Source organism: Babylonia areolata, chromosome 6 (assembly GCF_041734735.1).
Source record: "Babylonia areolata isolate BAREFJ2019XMU chromosome 6, ASM4173473v1, whole genome shotgun sequence".
Lineage (NCBI taxonomy): Eukaryota > Metazoa > Mollusca > Gastropoda > Neogastropoda > Buccinidae > Babylonia > Babylonia areolata.
The window spans coordinates 31,927,522-31,950,401 of record NC_134881.1 but is presented as its reverse complement, the minus strand read 5'-3'; the positions used below and the strand labels follow the sequence as shown (position 1 = coordinate 31,950,401).

The window sequence follows — 22,880 nt, the reverse complement described above, 5'->3', positions numbered from 1 at the left end:
TGTGTGTGTGTCTGAAAAAATGCTTCCCTATTAGCCCCATAACATACATATATATATATATCAGCGTCATTTCAGGGTTTTTCACAGTTCTTTTTTAAAGTTGATGTGTACCATTAGCCCTTAGTCAGAAAGCTTGATATGACTCCTTCAGTTATCTGGAAGGAGCAACAGCCAGTCACACTCTCTATGATAATTTTTGGATGTTATTGTCACTACCCCACTCATGATGCTTTCAAAATGGCAGATGATGAACCACAACCTTACCCTAGTGGCTTGAAACAGCAGTGTTACAACTTTAAAAAAAAATGAGATTCTGCCATCCAAAATATTGCAGAAGCTTTAGCAGACATTGACGATGATGAATTGAGTGTCAGTTGTGGCAAATCTTGTCGGATGGTTCTTTTGATGTGACTGAATGTTAGAATGATTTGCAGAGAGGAGAGATTATGGGGGTATTTAAGAGCTAGATATAGCCAGCATAGGAAAGAATGCAGAGCAGGAGGTCGAGTATAGCTCTATGGATGACCAAGAGTTGACCTCACATACAAACCATCCATTGAGTCAGGGCCAAGGAGGCAGGGTGAGAGTGATGAAAGGGGGGTGAACTGTTACGTGCGAGTCTTGAATTACATGTACAGCATGGTTTTAGGAAAGCACGCTCGCATTCAACAAACAGCTGTCATGTGCAGGCAAGATTATGACCAGTGCTCACCCCCCTCACCCCTGCACTGTGGTGCTAACTGGGTCACTGTTAACCTCTTTGATACTGTGTGAAAGTGAGCAAGAAGTGAGTGGGCATGTCACAGGCAGGAGTTGCTATTGAAGGACGTGTATATATATACAATCATTGTATTAAATGAACTTTTAACTATCAGAATTTCATAATCTGTTCATTTTCGTTTTGGAAAAGTATGGGTTATGTATACTTTCTTGCAGTGGTTTAAGTGCTAGATTTTTTTTTTTTTTTTGTAAAGTATTACCCTCCACAACCCGTCTGGTAAGTAGGAAGCACAAGTCCAAATAATGCTCAGCACTGAAAAGGTTAACTTTTATTTAAGAAAAAGGAAAAAAATCTTATTTGCCCCTCCATTGCCCATGCCCTTTAAGAGGCATTACTTTACATGCTGCTCATTTTCTTGTCTCCAGAACACATACTCATTTACACTCAATTTATCCTGTTGAAGGCAGTCTTCAGGAAACCTTTACATCGTTTGTATTTTTACTGCAGTATCTGAATTACTTATTAATGATCCTTATTTCAGTAGGCATGTGCCTTTGGAAGGGTTGTGGAACTCTAATCAGTGAAATCACTTTATTGTTTTTGCTCCTGTTTACAAAATATTAATTGATCGTAATCTTGTCAGTTCAGTGGCCTTTTTTTCTTTTTTCTTTTTTTTTTCTTGTGGTAGTGCAGACTGATGATGATTTTTTTCAGTGTGTTTGACAATACAGGATGATGTCACTTGATTGAGACAAGTCTGAATTATGACAGTAAATGAACACATTTATTTGGTATATTTGATTTTTTAAAAACTTCAGTTGTGTTAAAAGGGTATTATGGCAATACTCCAATAGCATTGATTTTTTTTGGTTATTTTGGAATGTCAGTGGTACTATGAGTGATGGTGGTGTAACTGTCTGGCACTGTTTTGCTGTGCTCAGATGATGAAAATGCTACTCTTGAGTCTTCTTAAAGTTTACCATTGTTGAAACCTTTTGGCTTGTAATTATATTCTATGCATATTCTTTGTTTGCAGAGGAGAACTGTACGATGTGTGTATCCGAACAGATGACGATACCATGATACAATGTCATAAATGCATACTGGCTGCTCGTTTGGAATACTTCCACAGTATGCTTGGTAGTGGATGGATTGAGGTAAATGTTGTGTGTTTATACATTCATAAATGTGCACATTGTATGTGTGAGTGTGTGAGAGAGTGTGTGTGCATGTGTGTATGCGTGTGTGAGTGAGTGTTCCCTGTGTTTTTAAACATTCTGAAACAATCATACTTGCAATGTATGTTTAAATCCGGACAAAGCATTGTTAAGGATTTTTATTTCATGTTTTTTGCTCTGTTTCCATCAGACCTCTGACACCAAGTCCCTGATGCTGCCCATTCCGGGCAACACTCTGCAGATCCTGCTGGACTTTCTCTACTGGGATGAATCCCCTGTTGTTGAAGGTATGCTCTGCTGATCCTGTCTTGCTGCCGTTGGGTCACTGGCAGGATTGTGTTACTGCTCATGTTGAACAGGTGACGTAGGAGAGTGATGAGTGCAGTGGCAGAATGGTTAGAGCGCTGGAGTCTTTGCTCAGATTTCCTGACGTTGATACCTGCATTCCTTTGAGTTCGATCCCTGGTTCTGGTGTGCATGGTGGGTAGACCTGCGAGTGCCTGAACTCCCTTCTTCGGTATACTCGCGCAGAGAATCAAATATGTATGTTAAAGATCTTGTAATCCATGTCAGTGTTTGATGGATTATGGAAACATGAACATACCCAGTATGCACAGTATGGCTGCCTACATGGTGGGGTGAAAACGGTTATATATAGCAGTGGTTTGTTGATCGGAGGTCAGTGTAATGAGTGGAAGGTTTTTAGCTGAATTTCTGAACAGGAAAGGATTTTTTTTAAACACAGTATTAGCAAACAAAAAGCACCATTACTATTAGTGAATGTTAGCCACACAACTTCATTGGTCTGCTTAGCACTCCATGTCAGCTTGCTTGTAGGTATAGAACAGGTACAGAAAAACAAACACCCTCTTCTATAGACAGCGTGTGATGGTCTAGGTCCTGATCTTTTGGCTTTTAACAAAAATAGGCTCACATTAGGCATTGGGAAAAAGAAAAGAGAATTGTAATGAATGAGAAAGTGATGCAAGTCTGGACCAAAAAAATCAGGAAATTTGTATAAATTTGAATCTGATGAACCTGTGAATGGAAGGAAGGTGCCTACTTTGAATCATCTGATGAGTGCTTGGGACAGATTTTTATATCACTGTCAGAATTTGGTGCTATCAGAGTTTTGTGTTTGCTTGTTGGTGTGTGCTTGTGGATGCATGCTGTGTGTGTGTGTGTGTGTGTGTGTGCGCGTGCATGCATTGTGTGTGTGTGCATGCTTTGTGTGTGTATGTGTTACAAACAGTAATTCCTTGCAGGAAGACGCCAATATATGTTTCAGGGAGCGAGGACCTGGAGCTCCTGTGCAATGTGTTGGTGGTTGCGGATCAGCTGCTGGTTCAGCGCCTCAAGGAGATGTGTGAAATGACCCTAGCCAGCCTCAGTAAGTCACACAGCTGTTTTGACTGACCTGTGTGAACATAGTGAGTCTGTGTCACCACCTGGTCTTAGTTGTCCATTTATGTGATGTTCGTGCATGCGTCTGCCTGGTTAATTTTAACATTGGCATTTTATCAGCTGCTGCAAATTGTGTGTAAATCAAATTTGGTGGGGTGGTAATTCTGGATAAGACAATAAGTACATCAGGTTGTAAGTTTGCAGAGTGGAAAAAGGTACATCAGGTTGTAAATTTGCAAAGTGGTAAAAGCTTGAGAGCTCATGTCTTACATTCAGTTTTAAACAAACTTGGTGTAGCTGCTGGCCATAGAAACATTGTGATCACTTTTGATATTCAAGGACTGAGGAGAAATGTCAGGTTCACAGCATTCAGAGTAAATAAAACATTGCAGGTACAAGAGAGATGAGGGTTTGCATCCAAACTTCACTTGGAACATGTCAGGTCATTCCACAGTTCCTATGAAGACTGAATGATGGCAGTTTCTTCGTATCCGAAGATCACTGGGAAGAAGGTCTAGTCCGGGTGAGGCAAGCCTTCTGATGGCTGTACAGGCCAATCTTGGACTTGCATTGTCGGGAACAGCTGGCGCACGTGAAGGTTGGCTGGTCGCTGGAGGGGTAAACTTGAGATGATGCCTCCTTTCTCCGCTCGCGTTTTTCCCTGGCTGTTTGTGTCCTGACCTTTTCAAAATTCCTGACAGCTTTCCTGGTGCAAGTTTTCCAGGCAGATATGTTTGCTGCCACTGTCTCCCAGCTGTGGTGGTCAATTCCGCTACGTGACATCTGCTGCTTCAGTTGGTCCTTGTAGCGTCTGCGTGGAGCTCCAACGCTGCGTTTACCTTCACGCAGTTCGCCGTAGAAGACGGCCTTTGGCATTCTGGAGTTGTCCATACGCGCTACATGACCTGCCCAGCGCAGCTGTCGAAGCATCAGCATTGACTCGATGCTTTGGAGATCAACTTTCTCCAGGACTTCTTTGGTCGAGAGTCTTAGGGAGTGGTTTTGCCAAGCACGTTTCTGGAGACGACCAAATGAGCTGCTGGATTTGGACAGACGATGGTCCACATCCTTGGAGATTGTGGCATCGTTGGAGATGATGCTTCCAAGGTAAGTGAAATGTTCCACAGCATTCAGTTGGTGCCCGTCAATGTAGATCTTGGGTGGTGCATAGGTGCCATGAAGGGGTGCCTGGTACATGACTTCGGTCTTCTTCAGACTAATGGTGAGGCCAAAAGCCCGGGCTGCATCAGCAAAGTGATTGACGACTAACTGCAGAGCTTCCTCAGTATGAGCGAGGAGAGCACAGTCGTCTGCAAACAGCAGCTCCAGGATCAGTTCCTCAGTGGTTTTGGTACGCGCAAGGAGACGACGGAGGTTGAAGATGCTGCCATCAGTTCTGAATCTGATGTAGATGCCTTCTAACAGATCTTCCTTGGCTTCCCTCAGCATCAGGCCAAAGAAGATTGTGAAGAGTGTGGGGGCCAGGACGCAGCCTTGCTTGACGCCGTTTCCAATGGGGAATGGCTCTGAAAGTTCGCCTCCACACTTCACTTGGCCACGCTGATCTTCATGGAGTTGCTTGAGGACTGCAAGAAACTTTGGTGGGCATCCAAGCTTTGTCAGGACCTTCCAGAGCCCATCTCGGCTAACCGTATCGAAGGCCTTGGTCAGGTCGACGAGGGCTGCGTAAAGGCCCATGTTCTGCTCCCTGCACTTCTCCTGCAACTGGCATAGCACAAAAATCATGTCTGTGGTTCCTCTGTTTGCTCGAAACCCGCACTGGCTCTCGGGGAGATTTTCCTCAGCGATGGTGGGAATCAGCCTGTCCAGTAGGACTCTTGCCAGAATCTTTCCTGCAATTGACAGAAGGGTGATGCCTCTGTAGTTGGAGCAGTCAGATTTCTCACCCTTGTTTTTGTAGAGGGAGACGATCACTGCATCTCTGAGGTCACCTGGCACTACTCCTTTGTCCCAGCACAGAGTGAAGAGGGAGAAACATTGTGATCACTTTTGATATTCAAGGTCTGAGGAGAAATGTCAGGTTCACAGCATTCAGAGTAAATAAAACATTGCAGGTACAAGAGAGATGAGGGTTTGCATCCAAACTTCACTTGGAACATGTCAGGTCATTCCACAGTTCCTATGAAGACTGAATAGGTATCACACTGACACCTTACCTTATGTTTTAACATTTTCACTTTGCATGAATAACAAGATCCACATTTTATTTAATCCTTTTTGGTCATGATCAAAGATGGAGAGAAGTGGTCCAAAATAAACTGTGAAAAATGTCACACATGTCAATGGAATGAACTGAAAAAGTGAAATGTCAAAACTTGTTTATGTTTATCGTTATAGCACTTCTTTCTGTCTTTTATGACCAGGCTTAGATTTGATGGGTTAATAATGTGCATATTTCTGCATGAATATAAATGGATGTGGTCAGTGTCAGAAACCAAAATATTCTTCATCAGTAGCAAATCAGAGCCAAAGTTAAGTTGATAAGGAAAAAAAAAAGTTAAGTTACCGCCAATCACATGTGCCATACAAAAGAAAGTACGTCAACAAGAGACTGTCAATATCACAGTGTGTGTGTGTGTGTGTGTGCGTTCCAGTGACCCTGAGGAATGCAGGAGAGTTGCTGGAGATCGCAACGGCCTACAATGCTGACCAGCTGATTCTGGCCTGCCAACAGTTCATCATACTCAACCTGCCAGCGCTCTTAGAAAGCAGGTATTGGACTGATGGTGGTGTTTGGATATTCTTTTCATTCACTGGCTTTAAAAAAAAATGTGTGTGCATTTGTGTACATGTTACTGAGTGCAGGTGTTCCTGTGTGTGTGTGTGTGTGTGTGCATGCGTGTGCACACAAATTGTATTGTTGACAGTTCCCAGTGCAGTATTGGAGTTTGCTTATACAATGAAATGAAAAAAGATATGCTGCAAGTTCTCTGTGAGCCTTTTAGACAGGCGATTGGGTCAGTATGGTTGTAAACGTGCATTTTAATTACAGTCATATGTGATTTACCATTAGTTAACAGTCTGAGAAATCATTGCATCTCTGCGCAACTTTTAGATGGCCAGTGGGATCAGTGTGATTGTAAACATGTGTACCTGATTCACCATTTAGTTATTAAATTCAATGAGCCCTTGCAATGAATTATCCTTTTTTTTTTTTTCCATTTTTGTTACAGAAACCTGGACATGGTGGGAGATGAGACAATGCAAGAACTGACTGATTATTACAGAAGCTCTGTAAGTTGTGATTTAAAAAAAAAAAAGATGTTGAGGGGGAATTATAACAAAAATATATCTGCTACTTTTGGTGCATTGAATGAGGTTCCCAGACTGAGAAATATATCTGCTACTTTTGGTGCATTGATTGAGGTTCCCAGACTGAGAAATATATCTGCTACTTTTGGTGCATTGATTGAGGTTCCCAGACTGAGAAATATATCTGCTACTTTTGGTGCATTGATTGAGGTTCCCAGACTGAGAAATATATCTGCTACTTTTGGTGCATTGATTGAGGTTCCCAGACTGAGGACTATGATTTTATGGGTTTGAGCCTTATTAGATGTTTGTGATTTCTTTTGTGTAATTGTTCCAGGTGTGGTGAATAAAGTATTTTGAATTGAATTTTGTTAACACAAAGGGAAATATCAGAAAAATGTTCCATTCTTCAATTTTCTGTCACCGTACAGATTGGGAGAATGTCCTGCCGTATCATCACACCTTGGAGTGAGGGACCGGATCACGATTTCTTGGCTGCCCTGACTGCTGACTTTGACTCAGAACTGATGCCTAAAGCTCGTGACCCAGGCAGCAAGAAGCCCAAGGGCAAGCGGCGCCAGGCACGCACCAAGAGTGGTGGTGAAGAAGTGGTGAGTGCAGGCATTGAGGTGAAAGACAGTCCGGGGGAACGTCGGGTGTCTGTCACTTCAGAGAGCAACGAGAGCTGTGGCAGGGTGATGGCAGAGCAACAGGTCTCTGTGGCCTCTGATACCAGTGCCAAGTCTGAGGAGGACGCAGCCATGGAGGATGCTGCGTTGGAGTCAGGAGTGGAGTCGGTAAGGTCTTCAAGAGCATGTGCATTGTCGTTGATGCTGGTGTATGTGTGTGTGTGAGAGAGAGAGGGAGAGATGAGGTGTGTTGCATGAAAGAGAAAGCTGAGAATGGTCTGAAACACAAACAAGCAAATGGGATAATGTTTCTGTTTGTTACATTTGTGCAAGAATGTTATTTAGGGAAAAGTAATTCTTGATCCAACCAGCTGCTTTGGTAAAGTGGTTCTTGTTGACTGGGAGGTTGGAGATATATATATATATATAGAGAGAGAGAGAGCATTTGACTTCAAGAGTGTCTTCGTCACAGAAATTGTTTTTTATTTACACAACATATACTTTGAACAGATTCTGCAATTTGTTACTAGAAGTCTGTACTTTGAACAAATGCCACAGTTTGAAACTTGTGTCCCAGATGCATTTGGCCCAGACGTCCAGCAGACCCATGACAATCCAGAAGAGTGGAAAGCCGCATGGCTGGCTGTTGGTTGCCACCTCACCCCCACAGCAGGGAGAGAGCAGAAGTGTGGACCCGCCAGGCCGCCCTCTACACAGCCCTGTCAGCCCCACCCTGGAGGCTGGAATCAGCCTGCGAAGCATCATGCAGGAACAGCAGGACACCTCTCAGAAGTAAGCTCTTGAAAAGAAGTAAGTGTCTATCACACACTTGACGAGTGTCCAACAGCAAAACTGGTCTTTTAAAAACTCACTGACCGGTTTCCGCTGTACACATCTTTGTCCCTAGAAGATATTTTGAATAATTATTTATTCCTCCGACAAATCACAAAATATTTTAATCAAAGTCCTGTTGGTATCTACCTTTGATTGATTATATTTTTGTTATAATGATTATGCTTTATCCTGTTACAGGAATGTTTGAAATAGTTATACTTTACTCTCAGTTCAATCTTTCATAGTTCTTCCTGTTAACTTCTGCTGCTTTTTATGTCTCTTTTTCTGTATCAGTCATCCTACCACCTCTTCCCATTGTCCCCCTCTCCACCCCCACCCCACACACGCACACACATGTACTACTCCTCCCCATTCCACCGTCTAATATCACGTACCTAGTGAAAAGACGTTAAACTAAAGAAAGAAAGAAGAAAGTAAGCTCTCACTCTCAGAACGTGGGGTTGAGCTGTTTGCAGTTACAGGCAGCTCAGAATTTTGATTTGTTTATCGTCCATGTCACTCACTTAGACTAAGATGTTTGGCGGTGTTGGATGCATGAGGCAGTCAAAGCACTCCATTCTCTGCTGTCCTCGGCCAGTTTGCTGGTGTTGTCCCATTGTTTGTCCAGCGTTACATTTAGAATATTTCAATAGGGGCAGCTCAGAGTTTTGATTTAGTTTGAATGTGCATAGAGGTAGTCTGTCTCTAAGCATATTGCAAGGGACAAAGCAACAGTTCTGTAATAAGATTTGTGGTGTGATTTGGGCTGAAAAGAGATCATAGTGATTTGAAGACTCAGTGTGATTGCGAAAAAGATGTTACCAATGACAACCTATCATAGTGATTTGAAGACTTAATGCGATTGCGAAAAAGATGTTACCAACGACAACCTGTGTCTGTTAAGTCATTAATGCCTTTGGGTTTTGGTGTGATGGAAAAAAAGATGCTGGAAAAGTGAGTTTTCAGTTGCAATTCAGTTTCTTTGAGTTAACAGTATCGTGTTTACACACAGGGATGGGAATATATCGCTGATATGAATGTTACACCAAAGGGTTAGAATTAATCATGTGACTTGAGCAATATTTCATTCAAATCCAAGAAAGAGGATGGTAGAGCAGGAAACCGCCTCTAAAGTGGATCACTGAAAACAGCAAAGGCAGGAATCCATTTTCTGTTCAAGTTCCCATCTTTTTCTCCAGTGCTTGTTACACTGCAGTAAAGGAAGCCCTTGTGACCTGTAGAGAAGTCAGTGTCACGTCATGGAGAGAAAGAGTTTATGGAAGAGGGGATGGGAGAGAGAAAGAGAGAGTGGTTTATGTAATTTGTAACTTTTTCTTTCATGTGTCATGAGCACTTAGAGAGAAAGGGTGCTATACAAATGCACATTAATATCATTGTAATTATCATCATCATCATCATTATTGCTACTATTTTCTTGCAGTGTGAAACGGAAAGGGGGTGGCCGCTTCTCATGGAAAGAAGTGAAGAAGCAGCAGTTACGAGCAGCCCAGGCCCAGAAGGCAGCAAGTGGTGATGGGGCAGGTCATGAAGCTGGTCATGGGCCTGACCCACCTCCCTCTGCTGTCTCTCCCCCAGCCTGTCCCTGGTGAGTGCACCATCACTGGTGGGAGGTAGTGATTGAGTCAGGAGATGGGGATCCACAAGTCAGTGGGATGGTGGGGGATTGTTGCTGAGTGACTTTTTCCTATAACATGGGGTATGGGAAGAGGGAAAAGGAAGGATGAAGAGCCTGAAACTTTAGAATGAATGTACTCTGTGTGTGTGTGTGTGTGTGTGTGTGTGTATGAAGATGATACATTTGAGTTTTAGTTCTGTTTTTTTGTTTTTTGGTATCCCTTTTGTTTCACATATTGATATGTACGGTTTGGGTCTTAACTCTTATTGAATGATAGAACATGTTTCATTCATGAAATGAAGAAAATCGGGAATGAGAGAGAGTGTGTGTGTGTTTGTGTGGTGTGATGGTGACTCCCAGTCCTTGATGTGTGTCTTCAGGGGCAGTGTGAACAAGGTGGTGTCCTCCTTCAGAGACCTCATGCTGCAGGACAGCCACCAGGCCAAGGGCCCTGCCCCCGCCCCCTCCACACCCACACGCACTCCCACCTCCGCCATCAAGATGGCCACCTCAACAGCCCAGCCCTCTGCCACTGTGCCCAAGAACGGCGCAGTGGCGGTACTGGGAAAATCCCCACCTGTGACTGTCAACAAGTCTTCAGCTCCAACCAGCTTCAGGTGAACTGCTCAGCAGTGCTCTGTTGACCATTGCAGAATAATGTTTTGCCTTTTTACTGGCAGTGTTGTTGAGGGATGTATGATTCTTCAGGACAATTAGTATTGTTTTATGATGCTTCAGGACAGTCAGTGTTGTTACATGATTCTTAACTTTGGTAGTGTCATTTTGTTGTTGTGTTTTTTTGGTACAGTCATTATTGTTATTAAGTTGTATTTTTTCAGGTTTTATTTTAACTGTTTTGTTTGTTGAGGATGAACAAGGAAATCAGAGTGAGGTGGAAATGGTGAATGAGGAATTGTTCCTAATAGAACATGATATGATTTTTTGTTTTAAGCTGGGGTCTACCAGTTCGCATCCCATCTCAACCACCAGCCAGCCCCACCACCCCTACAGACCCCCTGCTTGCTTCCAGCCCTCCAGAAAACCCGTGGCAGCGTCGGGCACCAGTCAGTCCTGCAGGGGGCGCCACAGCTAGCGTTTGTTTCTCCGACATTGTTCAGGATCAGATGGATCAGAAACACTGCCTGGAGCGAGCTGCTCAGAAACCTCTTCATTTGATTCAGGTGGACTTGTCTTTGTGTTAATGTTAACTTTGATTATGTTTTTTTTGTTTGTGTTTGTTTTAAGAGCATTAACACATACACACACAAAAAAACCCCAGACACCATAAATGGCTGTTGTTCACTTACTGAATTTTCAAATGAAATGAAAAAATGAGAGTGTAATTACTATAATGGATAAGGCTCACTGTGAATTTAAGGAAAAATGGTTGACAAGTCCACAGAATTTTTTCTTCGCCAGGGCAAAAACACTGGTATATTAAATTATTTCTTCAACTCAAGGCATAACTAAGTCTTGGGGGAATTTCAGATGGAGGAAGAGGCCATCAGCCAGCTGTTGCGGCACTACCGTGCCCACGACCGTTTCGATGAGCACATCACTGTGGAGCGCGTGTCGGGCCCCATGGCCGCTCCACTGTGGCACCGCCAGCGGACCCCATCCTCCAGTCACCCCTGATGGGCCCCATGCTCTGCCACCTGGTGGAAGCACCTTGACCTTGGTCCTGGGTCACACATCATCCACTTTTGCATACCTGTATCTTGATGACACAGCAGCTGACATTGCAATGGTGGTGATGGTGGAACTACAGGGCTTGGTGGTGCAGTCAGAGGGCTGCACGGTTGGTGTGGTTGAATTATGGGGTTTGGGACATGGCTAAAGGTTTGGGTTATGGAATCATAGGGCTTGGGATGTAGATAAATACCTTGGGGGATAGACAAAATAGGGTTGGTGCTTGGGATGTAAATAAAGGCCTTTGGTGATATAGATAATAGGGCTGGGGGTTTGGGATGTAAATAAAGGCCATTGGTAATAGAGATAGTGGGGCTGGGGTTTGGGGTGTAAATAAAGACCATTGGTGATAGATAGTAGGGCTGGGGTTTGGGATGTAAATAAAGGCCATTGGTGATAGATAGTAGGGCTGGGGTTTGGGATGTAAATAAAGACCATTGGTGATATAGATAATAGGGCTGGGGTTTGGGATGTAAATAAAGGCCATTGGTAATAGAGATAGTAGGGCTGGGGTTTGGGATGTAAATAAAGGCCATTGGTGATAGATAGTAGGGCTGGGGTTTGGGATGTAAATAAAGACCATTGGTGATTGAGATAGTAGGGCTGGGGTTTGGGATGTAAATAAAGACCATTGGAGATAGATAGTAGGGCTGGGGTTTGGGATGTAAATAAAGGCCATTGGTGATAGATAGTAGGGCTGGGGTTTGGGATGTAAATAAAGGCCATTGGTGATAGATAGTAGGGCTGGGGTTTGGGATGTAAATAAAGGCCATTGGTGATAGAGATAGTAGGGCTGGGGTTTGGGGTGTAAATAAAGGCCATTGGTGATAGATAGTAGGGCTGGGTCATGGGATGTAAATAAAGACCATTGGTGGTAGAGATAGTAGGGCTGGGGTTTGGGGTGTAAATAAAGGCCATTGGTGGTAGAGATAATAGGGCTGGGGATTTTGGGATGTAAATAAAGGCCATTGGTGATAGATAGTAGGGCTGGGGGTTTGGGATGTAAATAAAGGCCATTGGTAATAGAGATAGTAGGGCTGGGGTTTGGGATGTAAATAAAGGCCATTGGTGATAGAGATAGTAGGGCTGGGGTTTGGGATGTAAATAAAGGCCATTGGTGATAGATAGTAGGGCTGGGGGTTTGGGATGTAAATAAAGACCATTGGTGATAGATAGTAGGGCTGGGGGTTTGGGGTGTAAATAAAGACCATTGGTGATAGAGATAGTAGGGCTGGGGTTTGGGGTGTAAATAAAGGTCATTGTTGGTAGAGATAGTTAGGCTGGGTCATGGGATGTAAATAAAGGCCATTTGGTGGTAGAGATAATATGGGTGGGATCTTGGGATGTAAATAAAGGTTTTTGGAGATAGAGATAGAAGGGCTCGTTTTTTTCGCAACTGCTGTTCAAGAATTAATAGCAGATGTGGGCAACAGTGTCCAGTGTAAAAGTAAGAACAGGGTGTGAAATTAGTACATATTATGTTTTTGTTGCAAACTCGGAGATAGTGTCAATTGTGGCTGGATCATGAAATATATATATAGTCATTGTAGGGGAAGAGGTTGCATTGCTAAAATTAATTGATAGAAAAGAAATAAGCTTCTGAATGATTTTATGATTTATAGCAGATTATGTCTTTTATTTTTTTTTAAAGTTTTTTGTTCTTATTCTTCCTCTTTATACTTGAAATAGTTTGCTTTGGCCAAGTTTTGTTCTTATTTTTCCTCTGGTATATCAGATTTAGCAGTTGTGTTTTCTTTTTATGCATGTTTCTTCATACTTTTTGCATCAGAGAATCTGTGCTTTTTTTTTTTTTTTTTTTACATGATGATTTCTTTTGCAGCAGCTACACAGCTGACCGTTCAGATACTGGTGCTCTGCTTTATGAACATATGTGAATGCTTTTGATGAATTGATTTGTGCATTGAGCAGCTCTCCATGAGTATTCTGCATGTCGTAAAGGAGAGGAAAATCCTAAAGAGTATGATGTTATCCCATTTCTCCCACACCAGTCCTTTGTCTTGCCTTAAGTTTGGAGTATTTCTGACGTTTACCCCTTCATTCTGACCCAGAGATATTCTGTTCTTTCAGCCCCATTGGTTTGTTTTGTTCTACGACTAATCAGTATTGTTTTCATATTGTGTTGATGAATGAGAGAGAATGAGTCTGTCTCAAATCTCCCATAGTTGTGTTGTGAATCTGAGTGTGGTAGGTTCTGTACATTTGAGGATGAAACCATTTTGTCTGTGTCAAGAGCATCACTGTATACGAATTGTACCAGTTCAACAATGTATGCAGAAGCATTGGCTATGTGTGTGTGTGTGTGAGCGCAGAAACCTTGGCTAAAGACGTGTTGAAACCTTGGCAAAAATATGCATCAGCAGAATTCTTGGCTGATGATGTGCTTGAGCAGAAACCTTCACGGAGAATTGCATATTCAAAAACCATGTCTAATGATGTGCATGGATATGCTGTGTGGCGAAGGATGTTTGTACAAAGCCTGGCTCAGAATGTGTGTGTGTCCCTGCAGGCAGCATTGTAAAGTACATAGATAGTCCTTTACATTCCTAGTCTGTGTTACCTTGTGCACATTACAGATTCATTGTGAACTCATTTGTTCTGTACAGATGATATTGTTTTGTTTTTTGTTTATGAAATCTAGCTGCTGACTTAACTGCACAGCCACAGTGACGCTGTTCAGCAGTGTAAGCTCTTGATGATGAACTGATACAGGGTACTGTGCTGTGACATTATTTCCACGGCTGTGGAACAGGAATTTTGTCTAGTTTCCAGAACTGTTGATGGAACAGTTTTGTTGTATGGTTTCCTCAGTAAATCCCTGTTGCACTTATTGCAGCAAGCATGCTCAGTTTTGTTACACACACCCCCTCCCCCCACACCCCCCATTATTTTAATGGTTTTCTTTTCCTGTCATTGTTAAGTCCTTGTCTCTGCACTGCTGTTTTGCACACTACTGTTGAAGAAGATGTTGATGGATTTTGAAATACCATGAAGCTTTATGATGTGTTTTACTACAAAGAGATGTAGAAGTGAATGTCAGCACTGCAGTGAGCTGCTAGTATATCTGTGATATTGCTGGCTGTATTTGCCACACATTCACCCCATGATGATTTCACTGTACAAATGACATTCTGTAAATTATTGGCATTATGTGTACATGATCACGGTTTGGTGTATATAATTGCCTTGAAGTATTTTTTCTTCATTCATGGGGTGTTTGCAAGTACATGCAACAGTGTGAAGATATGTACATTCTGTGAAATATGGCAGTATTCTTTGCAGATACGTTGATGATGGCATGTACATTATCTCAGTACATGTTATTCTTCATTCTGTATCAGTCCCATTTTTGCATATCTTGTGGCAACTTGCTTCAGCTAAAATGTCCCAGCATGGTCCGTAACAGCCCTGCTTTCACAGATAGCAACAAAGAACATGTACTGGAAAATACTTTTGTGATGTGTTTTCAGCGGGTAGGCAGTGTGCAGAAACTGTTTTGTGGTGTGGGCACTGGAGAATAACTTCAGTGCTGTGTTTCTGTGTTCATACCTAACTTGCAGATTGTGGACAATGCCGATAAGGTCACAACTTCGTGGATTCAGTTAACAGGTTGTATCCTGGTCATGTCATATGGCTTTGATGTGTCTCCTGGCAGTGTCATGTCAACAGTTATCACTGTAGTGTGTGGATGGGCATGAGCTCATATTACCAACAAAATTCATGTATTCGACTTGTGAAATAGCATTGTGTGATGTTCTTTGGCAAACTGGTTATGGGCCAGCTAGATTTCTTGTCAAGTTCAGTGAATGTGTGTTGAACACAGTGCTTACAAACTCTTCAGTGCACAAGGATGGGAAAGTCTATTTTCATAAGATATTAGTGTTTGGGAAAGTCTATTTTCATCAGATATCAGTGTTTGATTTTTTGGCGGCAGAGACATATACTGGGTTTAAGTACTTGACTGCAACTGTAACTCTGCCCATTCTTTTCTTCATACACACACACACACACCTTTTTTTATTTTTTTTTTATTATGGGCACAGAAGAACTAGAAGCATAATTGTTAGTGATGGGTATAATGAATTATGTCCTGCAGTTGTATGGTGGTGGAAGAATTATGTATTTTGATTTCTTGATTGATCATAGGTTATGTTAAAGTTTTCATTAATAATGTTGGCATGCAGATGGCATTGGTCATGACCTTTTTCTTTTTAACCATGAACTAAAGATACAATCTATGAGTTTCCTTTTGTGTTTTGTCGATTCAGTCATCTGTCTTTGTTCAGTTTATCATTTTGCCAGAATTTGTTTGCCAGAGTAAGTAAAACAAAGTTCAAGAATGAATTATAATGTTGAGAGTGCTTCCATTCCATTAACCGTGGGTTTTTTTTCCCCCCTCTTCCTCTGTAGTAAAAAGATGACAGTATATTGAATGCATGCATACTGTGCCTTTGTTCCCCGTGGTGCTTTGATTTGTGTGGAGACTGAAGACTTGCCCACGGCTGGAACTTTCAACATGGCAGAAGAGGTCTTTTATTTGAAAGTCTTTCCTTTCACCTGGTTACAGGACTGGGGGGGGGGGGGGGGGGGAATGTGAGGAATAAGGACTGCTGTGTTTACATAGTCTGTTCTTGACTTCTTAGTGGAAAACTGCTTGTTTCTGGAATTCTTTATGTGGTTGAAAAGTGGGTGTTAACATCAAGAAAACTGCATCACAGTTGTCATTGTGGCAGTTCTCGAGTGTTGTATTAATATACAAAAATAATTGAATGGCCCAGTTTAAGTGAATGAAAGTATTACTGAATGAATGACGGAGAAAGAAAAAGCAACAAGTACAACCAGACACACAATGACTACTGTTTCTGTGTATGGTCTCTGAAATGTTAAAACTTTGTTGGAACACAGTCCTTTGAATATTTGACTGCTTTCAACACCAAGCTTTACTCACATCAGTACCTTGTGGGTTTGCCAATGCATATGCTGAGAGAACACCTCCAGGTGTATTTTCATAGGTTGACAGTGATAGTGGTCCTCATCTTCTTTGAAGTGAGGCAGCTACTTGTTAGGTAGCTAGTTTGGGGAAGGAGTGGCTCACACTATGCACATGTAATAACTCCCTCCTGAGACCATCACTGAATAGTGGGCAAGGAAAAATTGTCAAGGCTCGCTCGCTCTCTCACTCCAAGGAAAGACCAGCATTCGTAAGCATTGCAAAACAGTCTTGATAAGTATTCACTCTTGCAGTTGTTACAAATTAGTGGTTGATACAGGTTTGACGAAACAACTGATTTATTTAGATAAGAGAGAGAGAGAGAAAAAAGAGGCAAGCACACAAAGAACAGAAAAACATTCCTCACTCATACATTGATACCCATATCACAGATGTGAAACTGTTCTGAACAATGCCAATCATGAGACAAATATTGGACAGCCAACAAAAATACTTTCCCCACCTCCTTTTCACACACATAACCACTTTTTGGTCTGTGTATCGACTCTTTGCTGAGAACATCCTGGTTATGGTGTGTAATATTCCAAAATGACAACAGCAACAGCATGCAAAATTATGAATGCAGATCCTGTAAGTTTCTGCAAAATAAGCAGTACCATTTGTGACATTCCACAAACAATCAACTTTATTTTTCATGCTAAACACTACCTACCCAGTTAAAAAATTCAAGCAGAAACTGACATGGCCACTAACAGTACATATGATCAAGAAAAAAGTTTTATAAACTGGTTGTACTCCTTTGCTGTGCGGTTGGATAGTTTTCTGTAACTGCCTCTGTTGCCAGGGAAAAGAAGACAAGGTGATGGTGATGTTCCCGAGTCAGAAAGTGACATTCTGTCATGCTACTTTTCAGTGCACAGAGAGGTAGCTCTGGAGGCATAGTAAGTCCCTCAATCAGTTGGGACACAAGTTGTGTGTTGTCGACACCTGTTGATGCTGTTGATGCCACTCTGTTGGGCTGCTCATGTGCAACATGGAGGGGGACACTTTACAAAGAATGAACTAAACCTCGGTCCAATACAATGATGATAACTGCACTCAATGAAAGAACCCCCCAGCAGAAACAGTGTCTTTACATCCTAGGAATGACTGTGCCACTGAAGAGTCTGAGGAAAAAAGCTAGCTGATGACTGTAAAACTTTCAAGAACTTTCCACCTGTAAAGAAGTGGAAGGAGAATAAAATTGGAGGTTACCAGGAAAGCAAAGCAGGAAGACTTGAGCCAGCCACAACTTTGTCAAGTGACCTTGTCTATTATTTATCCTTATAAAAAAAACACCTCTTACACATGCCACCAGATTCCCTTTCAGCCTATTCCAAAGATTGAAAGAAAAACAAACAAGAAAAAACAAACAAACCATGCTGTCATTTCTCCAGCGACCTTCCTCATAAATATCTTGAAACATCTTGACATGTTTTTTTTGCTCTCAGATAGAGGTTTCCCCTATTTGTTCATCTCTCTCTCTCCTTCATCTTCACTAATCCTGTACACTGTACAGTGAACTATGTTTACGTTTGTTGTTTCTAACCTCACAAACCCATACTTATCAACTCATCTCGTTTGTGCAAGAAATAACTCCTACTTCATCTGCTTTTAAGAAAATGTGAAAACAAAACATGAATTCAAAAGTACATAAAAATTCCATAAAAAAAACAAAATGGTGTGAAAATGAGTTGAAACATAAATGGTGGGGGAAAAAAAACAGGTTTAGGGAGTCCACCCCTATTCTAGAAAGGTTAAAAAAGAAAGAAAAAAGTTCAAACAATGTCCACCCACTTCAAAATCGTGCACTTATTCCAAATCTACAGGCATTCTACATTTGCTTATATAAAACACTTGCATGAAACTGATACAGTCCCAGAGCTTAAATTACTGCAAAAGGACAAACTAGACATAAAAACACAGGCATCTATACTCCACAAAGGCTGTCAAATCACCATTAAAAACAACAACAACAACAAAAAAAACAACAAACGATTATTGACCTGTTGCACAAATATGCCAAAAAACCATACACATTTCTGGACTTTTCCTGGTCTGGAACAAATGCCACCATTTTTATCTTCAACAACTTGCGATGAAAAAATAAATCAAGCAACATGTCAAATCACCATTAAAACAACAACAACAAAAACGCTTACTGACCTGTTTCACAAATATGCAAAAAAATCCATACACATTTCTGGGCTATTCCTGTTCTGGAATAAATGCCACCATTTTTATCTTCTTCAACAACTTGCGATGAAAAAATAAACAACATGGTACCCCCCAAAAGCCCTATTCACAAAAGAACTTGCACAAAGATTGGATAATTAGTAAATTCCTGCTTCTGGACATTCACATTAAAATATATATACTATGAAGAAAAGACGTGATCTAATACATGTAGAAAGCAAATCAATGGATCAACACACATGCATTTTCATTAATGTCCAATGTATAAAACCAGACATTGCTAAAAAAAAAGAGAGCAAGATGATGAACTAAAAAAAGCTGTTGAGGAATGGGTTGCAGAGCATAACTGACTGCATGTAAAACATGCAAATAAACTATATTTGACAGTATTGTGGGGAAAAAAAAAACTGTGGTTAATATCTCATGAAGAAAAAAAACTTATTAATTTGTTATGTGGAGAAATACTTGAGTTTGAAGAAGCAGGTCACTGTCAAACATGTATTTACCAGGAAAACAAATCTTCAAAATGCCTGCACCCGTAGGGTAAAATGAAATTCACATACCACCTTTCAATCAAAAATATCATACTGTGATACTTTTCTCTCCACACAGACAAAATAATTTTACTCTTCAGACATGCATCATGGACAGAACCAACTTCTTACAACATGCTATAATACAACAATGACACTGTATACATTTATTTCATCTTCTCTCTCCACTTAAAGACAGAACCAACAATCTAATAATTATCATCACACATAATCCATGAGTTGCCTCATAGAAGACAAAATATTTCATTTTTTAAAATAAAATATATGTATACATACATATTTAGTGATATTCCGAATAGGCTGACCAGCCACACTAGCGGAGAGGACAGTCATGGACCAGCAAGTGGAAGGTCATACCGTTCAAGCCCCATCAGTTGTCTTACTATCACTGTTGGGTGTGTCTGACCTGACAACTCCTTCGCAGACCTGTGGCACCTGAGACACTATGGCCTCAGGACTGGAACCACACAATAGTCATTCACAGGTGGAGTGGTGGCCTTGTAGTAACATGACTGTCAAGGAATTGAAAAAATCTGAATGCATGGGATCAAATCCCACACTCGGCAGTATTCTTCCTCCTCCACAAGACTTTTGAGTGGTGGTCTGGACACTAGTCATTATGATGAGATGACAAACTGAGGTCCCATATGAAGAATGCACCTTGCACATGTAAAAGAACTCGAAGCAAAAAAAAAAGGGTTGTCCCTGGCAAAATTCTGCAGAAAAATCCACTCGAAAGGAAAACAAATACGCTTGCTGGCATACATAAAAAAAGAAAGAAAAAAGGGTGGCACTGCACTCTAGCAACACACTCTCTGGGGAGGGCAACCTGAATTTCACACAGAAAAATCTGTTGTGACAAAAAAGCAATACAATAGAATGCTTCAAAGGTCCATTTTTAAGAGTTGGAATGAATAAACAATGAGGCCAGGAGAACAAATGATCAACAAATAGTGAAGAATGGTAACTTTCCATAAGGTGTAAGGACAAGCCCGTCGCTTCTTTTTTTTTTTTTTTTTTTTGGTGTCTGGGTTTGTTCCAATGTACCTGTTATTTACCTGTGTGCCTGCTGAAACTGTAGCATAAGCAGCTTTGAGTTGAAGTTGTTTACCTTGTGAATGGAGATAGTTACCACTCTTTGCTATCTGTTAATCATTTTTAAGAGTGTTCACATTTCCTCCACCCACTCACCCCTTAAAAAAAAAAAAAAAAAAAAAAAAAAAAATATATATATATATATATATATATATGTGTGTGTGTGTGTGTGTGTGTGTGTGTGTGTGTTTTCTGGACGTGCACTAAGTGTCTGTGTGTGTTTGGGCTGAGTGAAGCCACATACATGATGAAATGAAGCACTGGGTGCACTTCATTAGGGGATCTCAACATCAGAATCCTCACCATCATCCTTACCATCCTGAATCGTAAGAGGATAGGACTGGGAAAAAAATCTTCAAAATTCTGAGAGACAAAGAATACAGAACAATGGTGCAGCTTAAAAAAACAAAGCCCCCCTCCCCCCCAAAAAAAGCCTCATATTTTCTCTTGCTGGCTGGTTTCCCTGCACAAGCTGCAGCTGTGTCTGGCCACTGTGACAGACAGAATCAGAATAACTCTTATCTCATGGCCATTGTGTGACAGACAGAATCAGAATAACTCTTATCTCATGGCCATTGTGTGACAGAATCAGAATAACTCTTATCTCATGGCCATTGTGTGACAGACAGAATCAGAATAACTCTTATCTCATGGCCATTGTGTGACAGACAGAATCAGAATAACTCTTATCTCATGGCCATTGTGTGACAGACAGAATCAGAATAACTCTTATCTCATGGCCATTGCGTGACAGACAGAATCAGAATAACTCTTATCTAATGGCCATTGTGTGACGGACAGAATCAGAACAGCTCAATCTTATGGCCATTGTGTGACAGACAGAATCAGAATAGCTCTATCTCATGGCCACTGCGTGACAGACAGAATCAGAATAACTATCTCATGGCCATTGTGTGACAGACAGAATCAGAATAGCTCTATCTCATGGCCATTGTGTGACAGACAGAATCAGAATAGCTCTATCTCATGGCCATTGTGTGACAGACAGAATCAGAATAGCTCTATCTCATGGCCATTGTGTGACAGACAGAATCAGAATAACTATCTCAGTAAAAGAAATTAAGTACAGCTCCCACTCTGTTGTCCCATTATTTTCTTCACACACTCAAGTGGAAATTCTCCACATCATTTTATAAACTAAAGGAACAACTTTTCTGTCATCAATGCTCTCATGTGCTACTCTCATGTGTATGAAATCTCTCCGGAGATAGGGCGTCCAAATAGTCATCATTATTATTATTAGCATTATTATTATGAAATCCTAGCATGTGTATGAAATCTCTCAGGAGATAGGGCGTCCAAATAGTCATCATTATTATTATTATCATTATTATTATGAAATCCTAGTCTTAAACTTGTACTCCTGGCACCTATCCTACCTACCAGGGTCCAACAGAGGGAAAGAAAAATCCATGATTCCGGGAGTCTGGCATCCACAGTGAGAATTCTTACAAAATAAGGCCTCTATGCCAGTATGGTCACAACTTTCATCTATTTTCTGAACAGCAGCATTCGTCGAGCACAGGTCATCCCCACAAAGCCAGCGTACTCCTTCACTTCCTTCTGGTCGCGGGTGTTCTTCTTAACGAAGCGATACACTTCGTACAGCATGGCCTCCCCATCATGCAGCACCAACACTTGGTCAAGGTTCACGTTGCCGTCCGGGTCCACTGAAAATAGTCTTGTTCTTCATTAATAACTTTCACTGGACTCTGACATGGACAAAACCTAGCAACACACAAGCACGTTTCCATATGTACGCAAATGACTCACATTATGGAGGGTATTTTTATCGTTGACAATAATCACTGTAGCTTGCTCGTATGTCTTTTTAATACTTACAATCATTTACAGAACTTTGTGCAAAACATAACTCAGAAAAATAAAGAACAAAATGCACAAGAGTAAAAAAAAAAAAAAAAAAAAAGTGCAAGAGAAAAAAAAAAGTTTCAGCTTCTGCAAAGATGTAATTCTGAACTGACAATGCTGATTCATATTATGATCCTTCAGTCTTTTCTCCAGACCTTCAGAAGCAAAGACAGTGACGCTCTTTCGCACCCAGAGGCAGGTCTTGTGTCACATAATATCAGTATTCCTCAAGTTATGTTCAATCAAATCCATTAACCCTTGGCTCTAAAAAAAAAAAAAAAAAAAAAAAAAGTCGGAGTCCTCCAACCTATTTTTTTCTCACTTCTTAGATAAAAACTTTTTCTTTTTTTGTCCAATGGATCCTCCATCCTATTTTCCCCCTCCCCCCCTCTTTTTTTTCTTTTCTTTTTTTTATTTGGCTCAGGTAATGAGATACTAGATATGTTTTTCCAAACATCTACCAAGTAATGCACACACCTTACATCAAAAGACCTGCCTCCAGGTGCGAACAATACATCCTCCTCCTAAAGAAACATTGAGAAAAACTCAAAATGTGTGTCTGTACATTCTACAGAACCAGGAAACTATTAGGGCAAGTCCCTCATCCATTTCTTTACATTCAGCACCACTCTGACACAGGCAGTACATGACATAAAAAAGAGGAGTTCCTTTGTAAACTTTCTGTTTGACTACTTACCATGTCAAACTCATATTCCTCCTGCCTTGCCATCCCCGCTAATATTGCCAAGGCAATAACAGCTGAAATGTTCAGC

The 22,880-nt window shown here is 41.2% G+C and overlaps 2 protein-coding genes across 2 annotated transcripts in view; one reads left to right on the top strand and one right to left on the bottom strand.

The window, feature by feature from the left end:
• Positions 1–17,748, top strand: part of LOC143282935 (inhibitor of Bruton tyrosine kinase-like) — a 38,044-nt gene extending 20,296 nt beyond the window's left edge. Inside the window, exons 17-27 of the mRNA XM_076588833.1 lie at positions 1,758–1,878; positions 2,090–2,186; positions 3,188–3,289; positions 5,919–6,036; positions 6,498–6,558; positions 7,008–7,373; positions 7,783–7,997; positions 9,481–9,645; positions 10,056–10,292; positions 10,628–10,856; positions 11,164–17,748. Of these exons, the coding sequence (XP_076444948.1) occupies positions 1,758–1,878; positions 2,090–2,186; positions 3,188–3,289; positions 5,919–6,036; positions 6,498–6,558; positions 7,008–7,373; positions 7,783–7,997; positions 9,481–9,645; positions 10,056–10,292; positions 10,628–10,856; positions 11,164–11,310 (1,858 nt within the window). The 3' untranslated portion in view covers positions 11,311–17,748. The remainder of the gene's footprint in view (positions 1–1,757; positions 1,879–2,089; positions 2,187–3,187; positions 3,290–5,918; positions 6,037–6,497; positions 6,559–7,007; positions 7,374–7,782; positions 7,998–9,480; positions 9,646–10,055; positions 10,293–10,627; positions 10,857–11,163) is intronic.
• LOC143282936 (arginyl-tRNA--protein transferase 1-like) overlaps positions 16,591–22,880 on the bottom strand; it is a 24,937-nt gene continuing 18,647 nt past the window's right edge. The window contains exon 10 of the mRNA XM_076588835.1: positions 16,591–21,908. Coding sequence (XP_076444950.1) covers positions 21,730–21,908 — 179 coding nt within the window. The 3' untranslated portion in view covers positions 16,591–21,729. The remainder of the gene's footprint in view (positions 21,909–22,880) is intronic.